The sequence below is a fragment of the Maylandia zebra genome, linkage group LG10 (assembly GCF_041146795.1).
Source record: "Maylandia zebra isolate NMK-2024a linkage group LG10, Mzebra_GT3a, whole genome shotgun sequence".
NCBI classification, from domain to species: domain Eukaryota; kingdom Metazoa; phylum Chordata; class Actinopteri; order Cichliformes; family Cichlidae; genus Maylandia; species Maylandia zebra.
The window spans coordinates 28,534,526-28,557,537 of record NC_135176.1 but is presented as its reverse complement, the minus strand read 5'-3'; the positions used below and the strand labels follow the sequence as shown (position 1 = coordinate 28,557,537).

The window sequence follows — 23,012 nt, the reverse complement described above, 5'->3', positions numbered from 1 at the left end:
GGACGTATGGGAGGAGGGAAGGAAGGAAGGACGTGTGGGAGGAGGGAAGGAAGGAAGGAAGGGGGTGTGGGAGGAAGGAAGGAAGGAGGCGTGGGGGTAGGAAGGAAGGAGGCATGGGAGGAAGGAAGGAAGGAAAGAAGGAAGGAAGGACGTGTAGGAGGAGGGAAGGAAGGAAGGAAGGAAGGAAAGAAGGAAGGAAGGACGGACGTGTGGGAGGAAGGAAGGAAGGGGGTGTGGGAGGAAGTAAGGAAGGAAGGGGGTGTGGGAGGAAGGAAGGAAGGAGGCATGGGGGTAGGAATGAAGGAGGCATGGGAGGAAGGAAGGAAGGACGTGTGGGAGGAGGGAAGGAAGGAAGGAAGAGGGTGTGGGAGGAAGGAAGGAAGGGGGTGTGGGAGGAAGGAAGGAAAGAAGGAAGGAGGCATGGGGGTAGGAAGGAAGGAAGGATGTGTGGGAGGAAGGAAGGAAAGAAAGAAGGAAGGACGTGTGGGAGGAAGGAAGGAAGGGGGTGTTGGAGGAAGGAAGGGGGCGTGGGAGGAAGGAATGAAGGAAGGAAGGAAGGGGGTGTGGGAGGAAGGAAGGAAAGAAGGAAGGAGGCTTGGGAGGAAGAAAGGAAGGGAGGAAGGAAGGAAGGAAGGAAGGGAGGAAGGAAGGAACTGGGTGTGGGAGGGAGGAAAGAAGGAAGAAAGGGGGCGTTGGAGGAAGGAAGGAAGGAAGGAAGGAAGGAAGGGGGGTGTGGGATGAAAGAAGTTAAAGGGAAGTAAGGAAGAAACCCCAAAAAAGAAGGAGAAGGGTAAACGAGTAAGGAAGCAAGAAAATAAGGGAGCATTACATAGTGAGGTAAGTAAGGAAGGAATACAGGTAGGAAAGATGAATAGAGGGATGGATGGATGGAAAAAGCAATGTAAGGAAAGAAGCAGCAGGGAAAGCAAGAAAGGAACCAAGGAGGCAAGGAAGAAGAGAAGGAAGAAAGGAAGAGGCAGGAAAAAATGGGGAAGGGTGGAAGAAGGTTTAAAGGGAAGGAGCCAAAGGAAGGAAGGAACAGAGTAAGCAAGGAATGGAACAAGGAAGAAAGGAAGTAGCAAGAGATACAAGGAAGGAAGAGAAAAATGAAAATAGAGGAATAATAGGCAAGAGGAAGAAAATGGAAGAAAATAAAACTTAACCAAAGAACGAAAGGAAGTGAAGGGGAAATAGAAGACAAAGTAAGAAAATAACAAACACATCTTATAAGGACGGATATAAGGGGGAAAGGGTGTGTGTAGTGAACAAGAAGAAAAATAGAAGGGAGAGTTGAAAGGCAGAGAGGGATAGAATAAATCTGTCTTTTGTTGTTTTGGTGTGCTTAGCTGCCGTGGATCTGTTTTTAAAGGCTTCAGAAGATCATTTTCAGGGAGCAGTGATGTTTGACAGTTTCTCTTCTTCTTGGTTTCTGTTTTAGACTAACTACATTACAGCCTGTGTTTAACCACAGCCTCTCAAGCAGAAGTGAATGATGATGTTGCTTTTCCTCTTTCTTCCTTTTCACTGCGAGTTTGCATGCCGAGTCTGGAATAGCTTCAGATCGTAATAACAGTTGGGAAATCCTTTATTTGTCAGATTTCCAAATAGCACTTCTGTTTGGGTGAGAGGACTTCCTGTTTGTTTGGTTATTTGTGTTTCACTACAACACCTGAGAACACACTAAAACTCCATCTTCCTGAGATAAATGCGGTGCCCTTATGCAATGAAAGCACTTTGTTTTTATTACTTCACCATTCTTTGCTCCTGTATTTTTACCAAAGTGTTAACACTGTACAATCAAGTGGCGGAGGTAGGTTATGCAATCATATGCATAATCATTTCGTACATCCCAGGTGGGCCGTATGCAGTGGAGGATTTCAGTTTGCTTTTGTCTTCACTTACCCCCAAGCACCCCAGTCGCAAATGTGTTTCTAGAGTTAATGTTATGTGCTGGAATGCCGTGAAAACATTTCAGGGACTTTCACAGCATTTCATTTACCGGCTCCATCGATTTGTCCTCCAGTTCACTTCCTCAAGATAAATGTGGGTGGAACAAGTCCTCAGCTTAATGATCCTTTTGGTTTGCTTGTTCCTCCTCTCTGAAAAAAAGTGTTGTTCCTGAAATAACACACAGGTGTGTTTCTACTTCAAAAAGCTGGAAAAAGTCCCCACTAGTCTGGGTGGTTAGGGATGTTTTACATGTTTTATATTAAAATACACCCTTGTAAAATAAAGCATTGCAAAAGTTGTTTTTCCGTTAGCAGCATGCCGAGGTCCACCCACGAATCTAAACTGACCCCTTGAGCCGACATTTGACATGCACTCATTGAAAGGGCGCCCAATTTTTAGAGCATTGTCCACATGTAAATACTGTTTACTGTGCATGTGCATGTTTATCTTGTTTTTCGACAACAGACTTGCACCATGTTACTGTTTGCATGAGACGATTTTCTCCAAACGTAAGACTTCTCGCTCTTTGTTCAACTTTGATAATAATAACCATTATCTCCAGACTTCTGATTGGCCATCATTTCTATATTTTTTTAGAGTAATAGGGTTTTCTTGCCCTTGACAGTGCTGAAATCATCTTTTGTGTTTCCATGTGGAAGTGGATATTTTGCACATAATCACATAATCTCCACTTAACTGTTTTCTCTTTGAAGGTCTGGTATTCACACCTCAAGTTACCTTTGGGACTTAATTTATTAAAGATCCCTATTTATGTCCTTTTGGGCTCTGCTGGAGGTCTCTTCCTGTCAAAAGGGAGTTCGCCCTCTCCACAGTTGCCAAGTGCTCCTCATAGGGAGATATTGTAATTGTTGAGGTTGTTGAACTTAGTTAAACTGTAACTTCTTTTTTTTTTTTTTTGCCTGCTTTTTCTAATTTCACTAAAACCTCGACTGTTGTTTGGGGTAAAATACTCCTCTTCACAGCTGTAATCTTATTTAAAACATGAGAAACTGGTGGTGACAGACAGATCTCACAAATGCCATAACCCAATATGTCAGGGCACAGATGCCAAACGACAAAGCGGTGTTCAAAATGTCTTCAAAGAGTTCCAGCCCATTCTGAGAAGCAAGCGCTTACTAAGAAGCAAGCCCGTGCTAAGAAGTGAGGTTTCTCTGAAAGTCTCTCTTCTTACAATCAGTTAACACTAATGGGAATGTTTTATGCTGCTAACATTTTGCCATTAAATACAATGTTTATCTAGATACAGTACTGTGCAAAAACTTCTTCATATTTATCTAGGAAGATTAGAAATGGGTGCAATGATTTATTGAAACATGCAAGCATGCATGAAGCTACAGTATAAGCTACAGTTCTAATGAGCTTTTCAGTATTTGGTATGATGACCTTTGTTCTTCAACACAGTCGAACTTTCTTACAATTTCTTTAAGTAGTCTTCAGGACTGGGTCTCCAGCCTTCTTAAAGGACATTCAAAGCTCTTCTTTGAATTTTAGCTGGTTGTTCTTCTGTTGTCTGTCACGATCCCACACTGCTTCAGTGTCGTTGAAATCTGGGCTCTGAGGAGACCAGTCTGTGACTGATAGTGTTCCTCTGTGTCTTCTTCTATCCAAGTAGTTTTTTAGTCTTTCATGATGGTATTGTGTGATGGATTAAAATCAGATGGTTCCTTTTTGCGTTTATGATTCTATTGAATTTTGCACCAATGGCTGAAATCAGCCCCAAACCACGACAGACGCCATGTTTTTCAGGTGGCTCTAGACCCTCACAGTCATATCGCTCTCCTGACCTTCTCTGGACCTCCTCTGTAAGACCTGATGATCAGTCTGGTTCTTGTTTAATTTGGCAAACTTCACCTCTTTTCTTCCTGTTTCCCTTCCTCAAGAATGGCTTCTTCACTGCTCCCCTTCCACTGAGGCCATTTCTGATGAGGCATAAACAAACAGTAGGTGGATCAGCTGAAGAGCCCGATGCATCTCGCTGGTTCTATGTCAGGTGTTTGCTGTATTTTTTTCGCATTTCCTCAGGACGTGACTTTCAGATACTGTTTTTTTAGGCCTGTCACTTTGTCCTCCATTTGTCCAGCAAACAAGACAGAAACAAGGGACACAAAACATTTTTTATCACCTCCATAAGTTTACACAAGTGACTACCAAATCATCACAGAATGTTTGCAAAAGTTTTATTGCATTACTTCTAATAGCTTAAATGTATTTTGTGAAAACATGCTTTCCTACTACACAATATAAGCTGCAAAGCGCTCGCTGTACTTCTGGGACAGCTGGAGTAATTGCTGGACTGCAGTGACCGACTGTCAACCTTATCGACGCGCTGCAAATATGTGACTGTATTTTGCTGATTATTTTGTGTTGCGGAGCAGAAAAAAAATACTGTATTGTTACTGGACTGAATGCCACAACAACAATGAAGGCCTGAAGCAAATGTAGCAGAGATGAGATGTGACAGACACTGTGCACACAAGCCAAAAGATCTATTCACACACAGAAAACACCTTTATTAACCATTTTCCAGAAACAATAGACTGTGAGAAAAGCATCCATGCTTCCAAAACAGCGCAACCTATTTCTTCTTGGAAACTGAAATTTGAATTCAGCACCTGTCCAGTTATTTTCACTGAGAGTCTGATTGCATCACGTCCCATACAGTCTACTGTATTAGTGATGCATATTAACGTACATACAACATCCTAACGCTGTGCGGTTCCTAAAGGCTGCATGTTTTCCTCAGTATTGCAGCTGATTATGCAGCGGAAAAGCACTTGAAACAAACAGTATTCCCCAACACAGGCATGCTGGAGCCGTGAGTGTGAATCATGTCATGTTAGGGCGGTGGGCGCTCTCTGCATTTATTGAAAGCATAGGTCTGCAGGGAGCACCAATAATTGGCTTTCATTATAAACTTAATGAAATGCTGGCGAAGAATATAGATCTCCAGTAAAACACAAAGCTCATTTTGTGGCCCCGTGCACCTTTTGACTGCAAGAGACCTTTCGGTTCCCCATCAATCATTAGCTTTTGTGACTGTAGCCTACTGTGTTATATTATAAATCCACGTCTTTATTGTTGTTAAGAAAGGACGCCGTCTTGCACTGAAAAGAGGATTTGTTTTGTTTGTGTGTTCAGTGGAAACAAATGCAAAGTGGGCACATAATAGAAATCAGTAAACAGGCGGAAAGGACAATGCGCCACAGCACAGTTCGATTCGTGCTGCACTAATTGAGTAAATAAGACGAGCAAATGGAGATGTGTTCAAGATGAATTCGTGACTGGGTCTTAAATGACTTTGACATGATGTCAAATTTTTCTCAACATCTTCTCACGTAGAGTTTCCCCTTCCATCTTAGTATGTTTGAATCTTTTGATCCGTGCACGGTTGAACGCGTCCTCGTGTATAATTATCTCATCATTTCCTGTCATGCTGATAGAGTCTGACAATGATCCCTGCAGAACTACTTGGTTGTAGCTTCAGTGCTCTGAGTGCTGTGGTCCTACAGATTTAGCAGCTGTGACTACAAAGTACAAATTGAAGCCCTGTGAAGGTGGATGGTGGAAAATGACTGGTTTTATGGCTTTAAGCCTCCTCTCAGCAACAAAGCCTAACCTAAACCTCGCTCTACTCATGTCCTCCTACACTTCTCTGTTCTTGTCATCTCAGGATTTCAGTGTGTGATGAGGACAAATTCCGCCACAACGAGTTCATCGGGGAAACGCGAATCCCTCTCAAGAAGCTGAAGCCCAATCAAACCAAGAATTTCAACAACTGCCTGGAGAAACAGTTACCTGTAAGTTCACTCCATCCCACACACACAGCTGCATTTTTATGTTGTTTAAACGTGATCGTGTTGTTGTTTCTTGAGGGGCTGTACTCACAACAACATTTTAGATCCTAAAGATTGTGCCAATATTACAGACATGGCTTTGCTGTCTGATAGACATGTTATTAAATGCCATGTGGAAGTTTAAGTCAAAATTTCCACCAAACAAGAAGTTCTGTATGAATATGAATATCATATCGTATCATTTTATCGATTATAACAAAAATAAATAAACAAAATCTTCCTGATGAAGAGAAAACCAAACACATGATTTGCATTACATTGATGACATTCTAATCCATGTTTGTTTTTCCAAATGTGCAAATCACCATGCAACAAGTGACACTGAATTTAGATGCAAATATAGGTGTGACAGCCCTTTAGTTATCAAATTAGTGGGCAGTTTAACCTAATTCGATTTGAAAAACAACAACATACATTTCACATCTTTACTGCAATAATCTGATAGATATTTCTTGCTTTGTAAAGCTCACTTTTCCTCTTTTTGCACATAGAAGCAACATATTTCTGTCCCAGGTGCAGTTTTTGCCAACGTATCTCAGTTTTGACCAGACTGCTGTTTCACCCTACTTTCATATTACTTCTTACTTCTTGGATCCTTAGACCAAATTGTAATTACTGTGTCCGGTATACATCTGCCTAGCTTAAGATTAAAGAGTAATTTAGTCATCATTACAAAGCATAAGGTTGTTCCAGTATATTTCCAGTGGAGTCACTTTATTCTGCTAAGAAAAACACTTCAAATACAAATCTGTGAATAAATAAATTGATCATAAGAAAGAAGCTAACACTTCTGATAAACAGCTCATGTCAGCAGAGCAGAGCTGACATGACCTGCTTAATTAAATAAAACTGCCTTGAGAAACAGTAAGCTTGAAGTCATTGTGTTTTTTCATTATTTATTTGTGTGTAACAGTGTAACTGCATAGCATGTAATACTCAACATTATACTCTGCTCAGTGCAATATCTTACGTGTAGGCCGAGACCATAATCATCAGCAGCAGTCCATCATTTTCAGTGTATTAAGTGACTCAAGTGTGGGTTAGACTTGGCAAGCTTGCTCATGTTCACAAAGACCAGCACGGGAACAGCTTGATTTTCCACATCTGTTGCACTGTATGACCATCTGACCGGGAGTGATGGGCCGTCAAGGCGGTGTAACTTTGACGACGTCTCTCTTCAACATGCATGAATAATTGATTTCATAATGCTGTGCCGATTTGATCTCTGCTTTTACCTCCCAGGTTTCACAGTCCGTGCCGGTGAACTTTCAAAACATCTTTATCCTTCACCTACGTTTGACATTGATGCCTAGGAAAAGTGGGAGAACCTGTGCAATTTTAAACTGCACCAAACTTTAGTTTGCATTAAGTAAAAGGTGACCCATTATTATCCACATTTTAATCACAGTTAGTGCATTATGTTGTTTAATTTTGGTGGGGGGTTTTTAAAAAGGGAAAGAAACTGTTTAGGTATCCCCAAGAGATCGGAGGTCTCAGACCTTAATGAGCTTGTTAAGACTTTGGTTTGTTCACAATAAAGTTCAGGTTATGTAACTTTCAAAGCTTTATAAGCACACTGACTCTTCAAACCTTGGCTCTTCTGGCCTAGCACTCTCAAAACTGAAATAATTGATACCCACTAACCAGACGAAGCAGCTAGTAAAGTGTTTTCAGGTATCTGTTTCATCAGTTTGTAATGTCAACTAAGAAACAGCAGTTGACAGGAACAATGCACCTGAAGGTAAAGTCTGAACCACTAAAACCATTTCAGAGAGGGTCATAAACCCTTGTTTTGAATGTAAAAGTCTTTCAGGAAGATTTATCAAAATAGTGGTGCACTGTCCTACCGTTCATTAACACTAGGGATGGGTATCGTTTAGGTTTTATCCGATACCGGTGCCAAACCGGTACTTTTGAAAGGGTGCCGGTGCTTAAACGGTGCTCGAACTGGTGCTTAAAGAATGGAGAACACAAAATTGGTCCAAAAACCTCTCATGTTTAGCTGTTTTGAAAATTTCCCACTCGTGGGACTAATAAAGGTATCTTATCTTATCTCTTATCTCTTTTTATGTAAAAAGATAACAATGTTAGTCTTTTCTGCAGCTATAGGTCATATATGGTATCACTCTTGGCTGGAAGCAGTGCTTAAACAATGGGAAAAAAACACAAACTTTGTCCAAAAACCTCTCATGTTTAGCTGTTTTCCACTTTTTCTTTGGTCATTTTAGCCTTTTTGGCCAGAGTGAAGGGAGTATCTGCCATCAAACAAGAAGACAGCCGCATGTAACTACGACGGTGTTTGCTAGTTCACCTTACATGCATTAGTTTAATAACGTGGTTAGCCTACTCAACGTAAATTACACACGAACAATATTAAGCTACTCACTCAGAGAAGAACGGCTGCTGCTGCCATCATCATCCATCATCATTTCTGCTACACTGGCAGGGCTAGGGGCCAGGACTCTCCTCTTCGGGTTTTTGGGGGATGTTGCTAACTCCGGGTCCGATAACAGGCAACCCACCCGCAGTAGATGTGCACGGTGTGAGGTCTTGCAGCAAGCTATCAAATACGGTGCATTTCTCGGCTTTTAAAAAACGCTATGCGTCACCAGGTGTTTCATCAGATTCGAGGAGTTACCTCCTTTGCACAGTATCACCTTAAAGCACTTGTTGCAGGCTGCTGAGTTTGCATATTTTGCTGTGGAGTACAGCCAGACTTTTGACCGCTTCGCCTTGGGCATTTTTAATCTGTAGCTCTGCTCTAAAAGAACGTACGTACCTGGGCCCGCCTACTATCCTCAGAAAGGTAAAATGATTGGCTAGAATCCAAAGTGTATGACATCTCAGGAAATAAAGCACCGAAATGTGCGCTACTTTTCGGTCTGGTTACTACCGTTTATGTCAGAACCGGTGCCATAAAGGCACCAGATACCGGTACCCATCCCTAATTAACACCTGCCGCAATTTGGCACCCTAGGAAAACTCATCATAGAAGCATACGATTATTTGCTCATGTCAAAGTTCAGAGCCAGAACAAATGAGCAAACACATCTTTAAATGCTGATCAGTTGAACCAAACTCTTGGATCACTAGCAGACATTTTGGGGGGGGGGGGTGCAGATTTCATTTAAAAATAAACAGAGTTTTCCAACTCTTAAACTCAGGATAAAATCAGTCCTGCAATCTGGCTTATTCATCCAAAACAAACCTTAAAATCCACAATAGGCAGTGTAAAGAAGCAAAAGCTGAAGACTTAGCAGATATTTTCTGATGTTTAGCAATCATTTCACTGTTTCTGTTCAGATACACAGCTGCATGTCAAAGCCTGAGCTACAGTTCTGCACGGAGAGTAATTAAGGAAGGCATGCGGTCTGTTTTATTGATAACATGTAACTCTAATTAGTTTCACTGGGACAGAATATGTGTGCGAACAAATTTAAATATCTGGTAATACTAAATCCAGATAATAAGTGGTGCATTATAATAGTATAACAAAAGCTCCCAACAGGGCATGGCATGGTGCGCCATATAATAGATGTTGGTAATTGCAAGAAACAACAGGACCCGCGAGGATTTAGCTTAAAGCACATGACAGATTAGAGCCTTGGGTTTTGAGCCCATAAGTGGGGTGCGGGAGTGGATTATGCGTTATGAGAGCATGGGAGTGGAGTGAAGTATCATTGAACTGTGATTGAATATCCTTTTGAAAATGCCTACACAGTTTATGGTTTTAAAAAAAAAAGTGGATGCAGTGTAATTCTGGACCATCCATATTTGGAGTGTGGAGCACAGTCTTGTGTTTGGAGAGACAACTTCCTGTTGCTTCACTCATATGCTTTGTTGTCTATGTGGGAGTGAGAAATAGCATCCAAAAATAGAAAAATATGCTTGTGCATAAACTGGGACCAAACAGCTACTATTCATTGAACAATCTGGGCTTTGATTTTGTACCGAGGTTTGTTTATGTAAGTGCTTCCAAAAATGACCACATTTAAAGTGTTTTGTAGTCATTTGCCATTCAAAGATTTGAGCATTTTCGGGAGCAGAAAGCAGTATTAGTGTTAAAAATGCTATTATTTGTGTTTAGTTAGTAGTTTAGTAGTAGGTTAGTAGGTAAAGCGGGTAAGTTTACAATTTGCAACGTTGCATCTAAATGTTTGTGGCAAAAATCTGCATGTCTAAGAGATAACAACCAGATGAGGGATTGCAAAGTGTGATCAGTAGATACTGTCAGTGCTGACATGAAACAACGTGACTCACAGGTATATCTGCATGACACTGCTGCCTGCAGCTTTACAACAGCTATCTACAGCAAAGAATACCTATCCACGCACAGCAGACATGCTCTTTCATTTACGTTACTATTCGTTTAGTAAAACTAGAGTTGATTTTAGAAGATGGGTAGCTCAGATCATCGCTGTATAGGTTTTTAAGCAGAGCAGATATTTGCGTCAAAGGTGACAAATGTTTCATTTCTTCTTCAGATAAGATTCATGCTATTTTGGACCACCCTGTCGTATGTCATGTAACAGGGCCTCATAGGCCTTTTTCACACAGATTGCTTCAAGGCAAAGTGAAGTGAAGCTATGACTGTTGCTGGTTAAAAAGAGAAAAGGGTGTTCTGGCAGGTAGCTTTCTGCTCTGTTTGCGCTTGGATGAGGAGCTCTGTCTGAAAACAGGAAGTTGTTTTGTGTGCCGGGGAGAATAGAGCAACCATTTAATCATCTCATCCAGCAGCTCACACTGCCTGTCTTATTGATGGTCTTGACAGTGGAGCCTTTTAACTGGCTTCTTCGGCTTATATAAAAGTCAGTAGATTGGGTAGAAAACACAGAAAAGCGTTGATGTAACCTTAAAGTCTTAAAGGTCATTTTTCAGGGTCATTCTGGGTCAAACGCTGCCTGAGGGAAGCAAAGGACACCTACAGGAGGAAGGTGGAGCAGAAGTTGGAGAGGAACAATATGAGGGAGGTCTGGAATGGTGTGAAAACCATCACAGGCCACAACACCAAGAAAAGCACAGTGGGGGGGACTGTGGAGAAGGCAAACGAACTCAACAACTTCTTCAACAGGTTTGACCAGCCCACAACCCCCCCACCCTCACCCTCACCTTCACTACAGAGTCCTCTCCCCACTCTCCTGCCTCCCTCGCTTCCCCCCCTTCCTGACACCATGACACCCCCCTCCTCCAATCCCTCTCTCAGCAGCAAGACATCTCCCCCCCTCCCAAACATCTCCCAGTGTCACAGTGGATCAGGTCAGGAGGCAACTGAGGAAGCTTCGCCCCAGAAAGGCAGCAGGCCCAGACAAGGTGTGTCCTAGGATGCTTAAGGCGTGTACTGCTGAACTTGGGGAGCCGCTACAACGAGTCTTCAACCTCAGTCTGCGACTGGGGAGAGTGCCCGCCCTATGGAAGACATCCTGCATCGTCCCGGTCCCTAAAAGGAACCGGCCCAATGAGCTGAATGACTTCCGACCGGTGGCACTGACGTCACATCTTATGAAGACTCTAGAGCGGCTCTTCCTCAACTTCCTCCGACCACAGGTACAACATGCCCAGGACCCACTACAGTTTGCATACAAGGCGGGTGTCGGAGTGGAGGATGCCATCCTGTACCTCCTACACAGAGCCCACTCACACCTGGATGAGGGAAAAGGCACGGTCAGGATACTGTTTCTTGACTTTTCCAGTGCCTTTAATACCATCCGGCCCTGTATGCTTCAGGAAAAACTGAACAGGATGGAGGTGGACCCCTGCCTGGTGGCCTGGATCTCCGACTACCTCACCGACAGACCACAGTACGTCAGGCTGAAGGACATCACGTCTGACACTGTGGTCAGCAGCACAGGAGCACCACAGGGAACTGTGCTGTCCCCTCTTCTCTTCACCCTGTACACCTCTGACTTCTGCTACAACTCTGAATTATGCCATATTCAGAAGTTTGCAGATGACACGGCCATCATGGGGTGTATCTGGGATGATCAGGAAGAGGAGTACAGAAGTCTGGTGAGGAACTTTGTCGCATGGAGTCACACAAACCACCTGCAACTCAACACCTCAAAGACTAAGGAACTGGTTGTGGACTTCGGGAGGTCCAGAGAAGGTCCACTGCCGGTTCAGATAGAGGGGGAGGAGGTGGAGGTGGTCAACAAGTACAAGTACCTCGGGCTGTGGGTGGACAATAAACTGGACTGGTCATGCAACACAGAGCACCTGTATAAAAAAGCCCAAAGCCGACTGTACTTCCTCAGGAGGCTGAGGTCTTTTAACATCTGCAGGAAGCTCCTGAGGATGTTTTACCAGTCAGTGGTTGCTGGAGTACTTTTCTATGCTGTGGTGTGCTGGGGGAGCAGCACAGCAAAGAGGGACTCATCCAGGCTGGAGAAACTGATCAGGAGGGCTAGCTCTGTGGTCGGCATGAAGCTGGACACTCTGGTGACAGTGGCAGAGAAAAGGACATTAAAGAAACTGCTGGACATTATGAACAATGCTGGGCATCCTCTGCACACGGCCATAAACAATCAGAAGAGTCTGTTCAGTGACAGGTTGCTTCTCCCCAAGACAAGAACCAACAGACTTAAAAACTCCTTTGTCCCACACGCCATCAAACTGTTTAACTCCTCTCTGGAGGGGAGAGGGAGGGGAAACAGGAGGACAAAGGAGGGGGGAACAACTAAGCTGTAGTGCCTCTTTACCTCACTGTACAATACCTTGTGCAATACTTTTTGTAAATAGTCAACAGTGCAATAGACTCAATACTTGAAATGTGCAATTCACTTGTATTTTTATTTTTTATTCCTATTTATTCTATTTATCCCCTTTGTATATTTTATTTATATTTGTCTCTGTATTTATATATGTGTGTGTGTGTGTGTGTGTGTGTGTGTGTGTGTGTATGTATGTGTATATATATATATATATATATATATATATATATATATATATATATATATATATATATACACATAACAATTCTGTAACTGTAACTTTGGTCGTTGCTGTGCTTTTTGGAAGTCGAATTTCCCAGAGGAACCCACCCGAGGGATTAATAAAGTTCTATCTTATCTTATCTTATCTTATGAAAATGTATATTGTATTCATGAATATACATAGATTAGTGTGTAATTTCATCTTCCAACAAACTGATGCATTCTCATAAACTTAAAATGAATCTATTAAAAATACATAGGAGGAGATTTGTGGTTCATGTAAGCAGCCATGTTACTTCACCATATTTGAATACAGTGGTCGGAAAGGATACCTCCCTTCTGACTAGTAACGTTTTACGTGTCTGGCTAGAGACTGGCCAAATATATAATGTAGTACACCAAAGGCAGAAAAGAGAAGAAAAAAAAAGGTGTAGACATTCGAGTGCAGTGGAGGGACAACAAAGAAATTAAAATGCAAAGGAAAGAGACAACGCGATCATGATCTTAATAAAATGTGTCGACTTCCTCCTCCTCAAGTCTCGTGTAGTCAGTTACAGTCTGACAACATATGAGAGTTTATTCACCAAGCGTGAATAAACGCTTGGAGAAATCTTACACCCTTACTACAAATATAGTTTCACTAACAGCGGCTAACAGCAGCTAACAGTGGCTAAATAAAGTTGTTACTGTTTTACCTTCTTCAACAGAAAACTACTAAAATCTTTGTAAATACTATGATTTTGTAGTGTTTTTAAATTTCAGACATCTTCCCCTTAGAACTTAATTGCACAGTGTTAGAGATCAGTGGGTGACCTTAGTCACAAAGAATATATAAGTTTTTCCCCCAATCAGTTTAGTGAGTGTTTGCTGGAGGTTTGCAAACCATTTGTATACACATTTACAAATGACACTCAGACATGAAAACATGAAGAATTCTTAATTTAAAAGCTCTTACAACGCTATATTCAAGGCAGCACTTCATCTATTAGAATATAGAACCAATGAATATTTTGTACATGCTGACATAAAGACTGAGGAACACTTTGTATGTTTTGGTAATTTCAATGAGGCTGGACTGCTGTGCCTGCCAACATTGTGAGTTTGACCAATTGCCCATTTTCAATTTAATGGATGAGTCTCCAAGCCTGGACTCTGGATCTGCAATGAGCACTGGCACCAGGAGACGGCAAGAGGCCCTGAACAGTAGAAGCCAGCAGCCTAATCTGGCAATGAATCTTGGATCAGTGTCTCTGTACAATACATTTCTGTATTCCCTCAACTCAGTTGGACAATGAAAGGCTTAGCTGTAATAGAAGGCCTCAAATTTGTAGCTCACCCTGTTGCCACATTTTATGTAATTTCAAATTGTATTTTCTTTCATTATGTAAGCCCGTGTTTAAAAGCCGTTGATCTGTCTTTCCTGGAAACAGTTACTACGGCATCACGCCAAATGCTTGCTGAAAGCATTCAGCCACAAAAGAGTATGGCACATGTGGCTAAAGGGTGACAGTGTTAATAATGATGGATGTGATGGCCTGTACAACTTAGAACATGAAATGCCTTACAGACCTTTATCTTTCCGTTCTCTCTGACAAGGTTTTCTCACATTTCTGACATCCAGGGGTTCTAACACTTCACTTCCACACCGATATGTTAGTGTTCTTAATGCTATATTTTACGCAAACTATATAGTTTTACATTCAAGGAGACATCTTTACAGTTGGTTGGAAACTTCAGTGAATTTTATCAATTTGTTATCTTCAATTTTTTTGGAATGATAAGTCAGAGGCTAGCCTGCCAGTTTGTTGTTAAAATGCATGAACCACAATGTTAGCTGTTTAATATTTAAAAACTCCAAACAGCTAATCATTCACTTACACAAGGCTCCAACTATCTGGCAACCGCAGGAAAATACGTGTATTCACCAATTTCTGAGTAGTTCCTGAAAACTGTTGGCTGTCATTGGATGAAATCATTTGCAAACTGGATGCTGAACAAGAAAACCAGTCGAGATAGTTTGCATAGAAGATGGAGTCTGACTTGTCCGCAAACACTTGCTAGATATTAGTCGAGTTTGGAAAAAGTGAAACCTAAACCAAGGGAAGGGAGGAGCCTCTTCCCATATACTTGTACAATAATAAGTCTTTTTGCAACCTCAGCAGTCTGCCCCCGGTGGCCATTTCAAGAAAAACAGGTTTAAGATGCTCCTATGCTGGCTTCACTGTTTTGATCTGATGTCTGTGGCATTGTCTTGTTTTTGGGGGCAGCCTCTTGTGACGGTTCAGAGAGCTGCATTTTTTCTCCCTTGAGCTTTGGCTTCATTTGTTCGAGGCTGCTGCTTTTACCTCATTGAAATCTACTGCAGACATGGACATTTTTCAGCATTTCCAGCCAGACGTGGGAACTGAAGTTTGAATGAGGAGATAATCACATTAGTACAAGTACAAACGAGGCGCTTTGTGTTTTTTTTTCCTTAAAGGCGAGAGAACCAGAGACTGAGAAGCCTAAATATTCCTCTTAAGCCTCTGAGCAACAATTTCTCTCACCTGTTTTTAACTCTGCTGTTACGGGCACAGCTTTATTTATCCTCTCTGCGTGGAATATGTGTGTGAATGCCAGTGCTCTGTATGCCTCAGCCGCTTCTCTTGCATCAGCACAATAGTTAGCGCCCCACTGTTTTCAGAGAGGTGTTGATCTAAGAGATCCTACCAGGACATTGGCAGGAGATGTATTTCAACCCAGCTTCCTGTTGCACACATTTAAAGCCTCAAATCCTGAACTACCCACGCATTCTCTCAAAGAGATTCAGACGTGACCTGTGTCACAGACTAACACTGGTGTTCCTCTTAGCATGTCAGAATTTCTTTGTTGTATTGTTACCATAAATAATACGAAAAGATGGAGGCTTGTGGGAAGGGGTTTCACTTTAAAGTGCATGGCTAAATTTTTGAATTGATTACTGGGAGAATAGTGTGAACCAGTCAAAGACACCCTCCCCTTTATCCTGGCATATGATCAGACATTTTTCTTGGTAATACCTCTGTTTCCCTGGTAACCCCTGAGGGGCTGTGTAATACCTGGGACCCAGTCAATACACTTGGAATATTATTGTGCTGGGTTGCTACCTACTGTATGCGCTGCTTTGTTGTCAGTCTTTGGAGAAAATAATGAAGCGAGCACAGAGTGAGACATATTTCACTGTATTATTTAGCACCGTGCCTGCTTTCATTCAGAGTGATGTGGAGATGGTCTCATCGGAGGTATCCGGTAATGCTGTGCATTAAATTCAATTAATGGACATCCTCTAGCCAATCATAATTGAGTTTTCCCTGAGGCAATGGTACATGTAGCTGGAAAATGTAAAGTAAACACCACTGCACGGCGGTGTGTTTGGTTATGTTAATTGATTTTATGTTTGAACAGATTAATAGAAAAAGGAAACGGGGATTCATAAAAGCTGCACGAGGAGTCACATCTTAGGAGACATCCATAAATTTTAGTTTGAAAAGCTTTTACTACATTTAGGCTTTGCATTCAAACCACTCCAGTGTATTAGGAACCCTAAAACCACTAAACCATATGCTGCTTTTAGTTTGAAAAATGAAAATTGAGCCAAAATGTTGCAGTTAGGATTTGCACATCCTTTGTGATTTCCTTCTTCTCCTGTGGGTGCTCCTTTCCTGCTGCTGTTCCCTTATTTGCTTCTAATCTGTTTCACACCTGCATGAGCACCTTACACATGCGTGTTACTATCAGAAAGAATTTTCACCCCATGGTTGATCCAAGCAAAGATACTCAAACCATTTTGCCATTGTTTTTCTTCTCTAGTATTTCATACAAAGATGGTATATAAAAGATGGATATTGTCATTGTGATGCCATCAGTTGGCTTGTAAAGTCCTGTTTAAGGGATTGTTTGACATTTTGAAAATTAAATAACAGATTTATTCATCATATAGTGATTTTTGGGGTGTGTGAGATGAAAAGGAAAGAAAATAGTGCCAGCATCCTCCTCTGTCGCACCAACCCTCTGCAAATCCTCCTCACTACATCTATGAATATTCCCTGTGGGCTTTCTCTTTTCTTCCTGCCTGGAAGACCCATCTACAACATCCTTTGTCCAATGTATCCACTATCCCTCCTGTGCACATGTACAAACTATTGCAGTCTTACCTAAGCGGTCCCTCTGAAACACTCTTATCTACCGTATTTTTCAGACTATAAGGCACACTTAAAATAAAATAGACAGTGCGCCTTATGTATGAATTCTGGTTGTGCTTATTGACCTTGAACCGATTGTACACGGCGCTCAAAAATCTGTCAAAATGTTTTAGTACAACTTTGGTAAGCTATGAAGCTGAACAGCTTGGTGGATTGTCGGAGCATTACAGCTAAGGAGTTAGAAGTTAGCAGGAAGTTAGCTCGCTAGTTTCTACCTAAACATGATATAGCATGTTCTGACTGAGAGATTTCTGAAAAATTAAACGTACAGCTCTGCTATCACTTCCAACATAAATGAAGACAGAAAACTAAACAGCAGTGACGTTTGTAGGGTTACTGAAGTTGGACTAGCTGGTATATAACGATGTTCTACGTGATCGCTAGTGACACAGCTATGTTAGGATAACATAAACACAGTGAAGCTGGAGGATGAACGCTAACTTTTTTCCACTTAATAAAAGTTAATGTGAGGGTTCCCGATGGTTACGGACAAATGCAATGGCACGGTAGGATGCTGCAAACGGACCAAACTTCAGTCGAGAGAACAACTGAGATAATCCATCCACAATACGAGGTTAGTCATTAACAAAGATGGGCAAACCTCCGCCTGCAATCCAGTGATGACGCGACGAATCCTACTTCCGGGTCTAAAGTAGTCTGCGTTTAATATGGCTTTTGTGTTGTTAACATGTTTAATGTTATGTATTTTCTTCTATTTGATCTCAAAAAGCTCCTAAAACAGTCAGTGATCACTGTTGACCTCCCTCGGCTTTTATTACCGCTAATCATTTATTTAAGCTCAGTTTTTAAAACCTTAGGATGTAACTACAGCCCAGCCCATGCAGCAGTATATGAATGACTAACCTCGTATTGTGGATGGATTATCTCAGTTGTTCTCCTTTTACAGCATCCTGCCATGCGATTACATTTGTTTCTGACCACCGAGAACACTCACGTTAACTTTTATCGAGTGGAAAAAAAGTTAGCTTGTTTATATTATGCTAACGTAGCTGTGTCGCTAGCGGTCACGTAGCACATCATTATATACCAGCTAGCCCAACTTCAGTAACCCTACAAACGTCACTGCTGTTTAGTTTTCTGTCTTCATTTATGATGGAAGTGATAACAGAGCTGTACGTTTTAATTTGTTTCCAAAACCCCGCAGTCAGGACATGCTATATTGTATTTAGATAGAAGCTAGCGAGCTAACTCCCTTCTAACTTCTAACTCCGTTAAATGTCATAAATTCCGTTTTCATGGATGCCTGGATGTTAAACTCAATTGTTACACCTGGTAGAGCAGAACGCTGATTATTTTATTAAAGATGAAAGACTTTAGACAGTTTTTCAACTCTCAGTAATGCCATAGTGATCGTTTGATATATGGACCTGCAGCGGAGTTTAGACCCAGACACGGCTAGTGACGTCAGACTGAACAACCGGATACAGGTGAAAATAGAGCAACAGGACCACTGAGTCTTTGACTTTATTTATTTTCTGCTGTGTTTTACTTGCATTTATTTGAAAGATTGAGTGTAAACACACAAAAAAAAATTATTTTATGTGCTGGAATGTGCAGAAAATAGGTTTAAATGTTAAACAAATTTCTTCCAGTCAGAGAATGTTGCATATAATTAAGTTTTTGCTTGATGCATAAAGTTAAAAGATTAAAACTGATAAAACAAGTTTTAAAAACAGACTTTTCCATTTGATTAAATTTTGTATGATGGATTATGTAGAAAAAGTAGAATTGGGCTGAAAGATCTATCGCTTTATCACCTCTTCAGGTTGTAAATCGTGTCTTTAAAAAGTAACTAGGTAATTAATTACTTTTGAAAATAACTAATTAGTAAAGTAACTGGATTACTTTTTTGGTGACGTAATCAGTAATTAGTTACTGATAGTTACTTTCAAGTAACTTGACCAACACTGGTCATTAATATACTGCAACAACATGGGAATAGGAAGTGGAGGACGCAAGAATGAGTTGAGTAAAGTTTGTTTATCTGACTGTTTGGTTTCACTTAATATGCCTTATAATCTGGTGCACCTTATGGACCGAAAAATACTGTCATTTTATCCATTGTGGTCACTCTCGCAGTGAATGCAGTTTACTTGCTACTTTCTTGGTATGGATTATTTATATGCTGGCATAAAAAAGAGCTGTTAGCAAAGGGCTGGTGTTCAGGCTAAATGAATGATCTGTGAGTGTGAAACTGAAAATAAGACAGTGAGTGCTGTAAAAATGTCAGTGCTTGTCAGGCATGCTGGGCTTGTTACTATCCAGGCAGAGGTTTTTGCTTCCTCCCTCGCTACTGTATGTGTCTCGACGCTCTTGGTTTGTCGTGGATTCCTAAAGTGCGCTCTGTTAAAGGATACAGGCAGACGGAAACTACAAAATCACAACTGGACAAAATGGATTTGAGAGTAAGCTGAAGTGGCAACTGAAACATGTTGGCACGCTAGATGAGTTGAATGTCGTCACCAGTCCAGTGAGACGTCTTGTAAAAGTCATGTGTGATTCATGTGGGGAGAGTCAGCTCCTTGGAGATATCTGATTAGTATCCTGCTGTGGATACTGCTAGACAGATTGTTGAGCCCTGTCTCCTACACACAGTACAAGAGTGTGTGGTGGAGGCAGCAGTCTGCGTCTGCAGAGCTGTTTCTTTATGCCAGTTTTGCTCTTCATTTAAATATTGTTTTCTGATTATTGTGGGAGTTTTGGGGGTGTTGGCAGCAAAGATCATAGATTGCACAGCTTGTGAGGGCACTTTCTTTTGGATTATTTTTTGGGCATTTCTGCCATTATTTGATGGTGAAACAGTGAAAATAGACAGGAAAGTGGTGAGAAACAAAAGAGTGCCACGTGTCAGACTCAAATCTAGGCTGCTGTCTCCAAGTGGGCAGCTATGTGGATACGTATCTATATACATGTATCCTTCAGGCTCAAGTCCTCTACCCAAGGCCTGGGAGCTTGAGGGTCCTCTGCAGTGTCTTTGCTGTTCCTTGGACTTCTCTCTTCTGGACACAGATCTTGGATCATGTTCCTGGGATGTGCAGAAGCCACTGTTTCCTGTTTCCTTCACCTTCCACATCTTCTCGAGCTCTTCTCTCAGCCCTTGGTATTTCTCCAGCTTTTCATCTCTTCTTTCTCATGTTGCTATCACTTGGTATATCACTGCACCTGTCTCCTTCTGCTTGTCCACCACTACTATGTCGGTTGGTTAGCCTTGACCAGTTTGTCTGTCTGTCTAGAAGTCCCACGGGATTTTAGCTCTTAGGATTTTGCCTGGTGTGGTAGACCCCAGCTTTTATTCATCTTGTGTTCAGAGCTTGTTACTGTCAATGTTGACAATGTTGCAATGTTTTTAGGTATATTTTTGTGCTTTTACATCAACAACTTGCCAGTGGTACTGGTCATTGTCTCTAAGATTTTGGGGGGGGTTCTTGCCACTTGGAGGCAGAAAAAAGAAGTTGTGATAATGCATTTCTACCCTGTGGCATCAAATAATGCTGTTCTGCCAGATAGTGCTTGCAACTCACTATGGTGTGCAAGGGTTCTTTGATGCACCAGCTGCAGCAACGCTGGGCGCTGAGAGATCACAGCCCCAAGCTACAAAATCTCCATTAGTGAGTTGGCTAGGTGACGGATGGGTGGGTTGTTTATTAGCCACAAGAAAGTGGACTGCATCCCGTTTGGAGCTTTGTCTTTTGCTTTGTTTGTTTGTTGGGAGTGACAGACCTGGCTCACTGCTGCTTAAACGTGATGCATCCAGGCACTGGTGCCAAATTATACCATGTCCTTTTCTGTGAGACACCAGCAGCATTGAAAATGCACACAATAGGGACATGTGATCATATTTTAAGCTGATATCTTGACTTGTTGGCAAACAGGTGCTTATTTATACATCCAGCTGCTTCAGAGCTCATTGTCATTCATTTACAGTCATGGTTCTGGCCACCTGTGAACTCCTGAAGGACATTTATGGCTGGTTATCTGATAAACATGCATTTTATTCACCTGCTTGTTGATGTATCTGAAAAATGCAGAAAAATGTCCATTCAACTGAAACCAGTAATATTTAAAAGTTGTGAAAATTTTCAGAACATATGCAAACTTTTTTTTAATTATTTGGCAAATCGAGTTAGAAAGAAAAAAAAGTTTTCTTTTGACATATTGACAGCAACTTTCAGTCAAAGTAACAGGGACTGTAGTTGTTGTCTTGTACATAGTTTTCATAATATATCTATGTACCATGTACACTCTGTCTCTATTACTCCATTTACAAGTATGTGAGAAATAACTAATAATAATAATAAACTTTATTTATAAAGCACACTTATAAACCAAGGGTATGCCAAGGTGCTTAACAAGTAAGATAGAGAATAGGAGGAGGATAATAGAAATGGGACCAAAGCAAGTACTAAGTATGCAAGCAGGTAGCTGTCACTGATACATAGGAAAGCAACAGGTACAGAGCAAACAAGAATTTAAATGAGCATAAAAACTAGTCCAAAAAATGCTATGACCAAAATTAAAGGACATTTTGCTACTGCACATACATTAAAGTGGTTTGCCTGGTTCTTAAATATTATGGGTTTTATACGGTGGCCCTGAGAGGTCAAACGCACTGCAAATTAAGGTCACACACAAAAAAATTAAAACAAATTGCTGAAAACCAACAGAAGTTGGAAAAATCTCCCAAAAGCTCACAAAATATAAAATAAATATAGCTCACATAACACAGCTGAAGTGATTTAGGGGAGATAATGTCTTTTCCAAATCATCTTAAAATGTCTGTGATTTAAATTATGTTCCTGACCAAGTCAGGCCCACAAGTGATTAATTATGAAATTCACTGTGACTTCAACAAGAGAATCACTGATTTAAGTCGGCTGTTACAGTGAGGGGAAGAGAAAACCACATGAACTAGCTTACATCTAAAAGCTGATGCTTTTTATCTCCTGCTGGGGGTGGTCGACACACAATCCAAATTCCGGCAACTTTCCTCCCCGTCTAACGTAAACTGAGATGTGGATGTTTTGATGGGTGTGTTTTTTTTACTATTTGTTTATTGTATAGCTTGCGTTTTACCTTGTATTTGTTGCATTTCTGAGATGTTTTGAGTTTGTTGCCCTTGTGTAAGAGATTTGATCTCAGTGGGACTTCCTTCCTTGCTCACAGTAAATCGTTCCCCCACTGGCGCTCCAAGGCAGTGACGGCAGATCCAGACACAATCAAACCACACAGCTATATCAGCGTTATCAGTTATTTTCTACAACATATAAAACTTTGACTCATTTACTTTTCAGGTGCTATGTACTGTACTATGTTATTGCAGTAAAATCAAGGTTTTTCAGTTTGACTTCACAGTTTAGCTGTAGCATCCAGTCTGTCAGAGATGAGAGAAGGAAATGAGACAGAAAATCTAATGAATATTAATTTGAAATGGCACAAACAGTTTTCAGTGGTCCAGGCACTTTCAAGTAGCTCTCGATTAGCTTAAAGTTCTTTAGACTCATTTGCTTTTGCTATGTTGATATGAGTGGCTTTATCCTGTGTGTGTGGTTAAAAATAAGTGCTGAGGTAAAGGGAAAAAATGATGAATTACTCACATAATCAGCAGCTGTGGAGGAGTTGCTGGTAAATTGCATTTCTAAGTCACTGGACATGGAAAAAAAGCTCTTTCGGCTTCTGAACTGCCTTTCTGTCATTTTCATACACTCAAGTATTTTTTTCTTTCTAGATAACAAGAAGTGCTCTGTGGGCCAACACAAACTTGTATAGTAGAAGAAAAGTACATTCATAAGATTGTCGTGAATAACTGGTAGTTGTACAGGTCTGTTTTACCAATAACTTAACTAACAAGCACTGATGTAATAGGTTGACTCATACTGTAGTAAATCAGGCTGTTTTTTTTCTTTCTTTTCCATTGTAGTCTCAGGACAAAGTGTGTCTACTTTGCTGGGTCTTTTTCCTCTTTTACTCCCCATATTCCATGGAGTTCCACAGGGTTCCAAATTAGTTCCCTTTTAATT

At 41.1% G+C, this 23,012-nt stretch overlaps 1 protein-coding gene across 2 annotated transcripts in view; it reads left to right on the top strand.

Annotated features, from left to right (window-relative positions):
- The window catches only part of doc2b (double C2-like domains, beta), a 188,730-nt gene that overhangs the window by 142,711 nt on the left and 23,007 nt on the right, over nt 1-23,012 (top strand). For both annotated transcript variants that reach the window (XM_004551168.3, XM_004551167.3), the window contains one exon: nt 5,642-5,768. In XM_004551168.3, the coding sequence (XP_004551225.1) occupies nt 5,642-5,768 (127 nt within the window). The remainder of the gene's footprint in view (nt 1-5,641; nt 5,769-23,012) is intronic.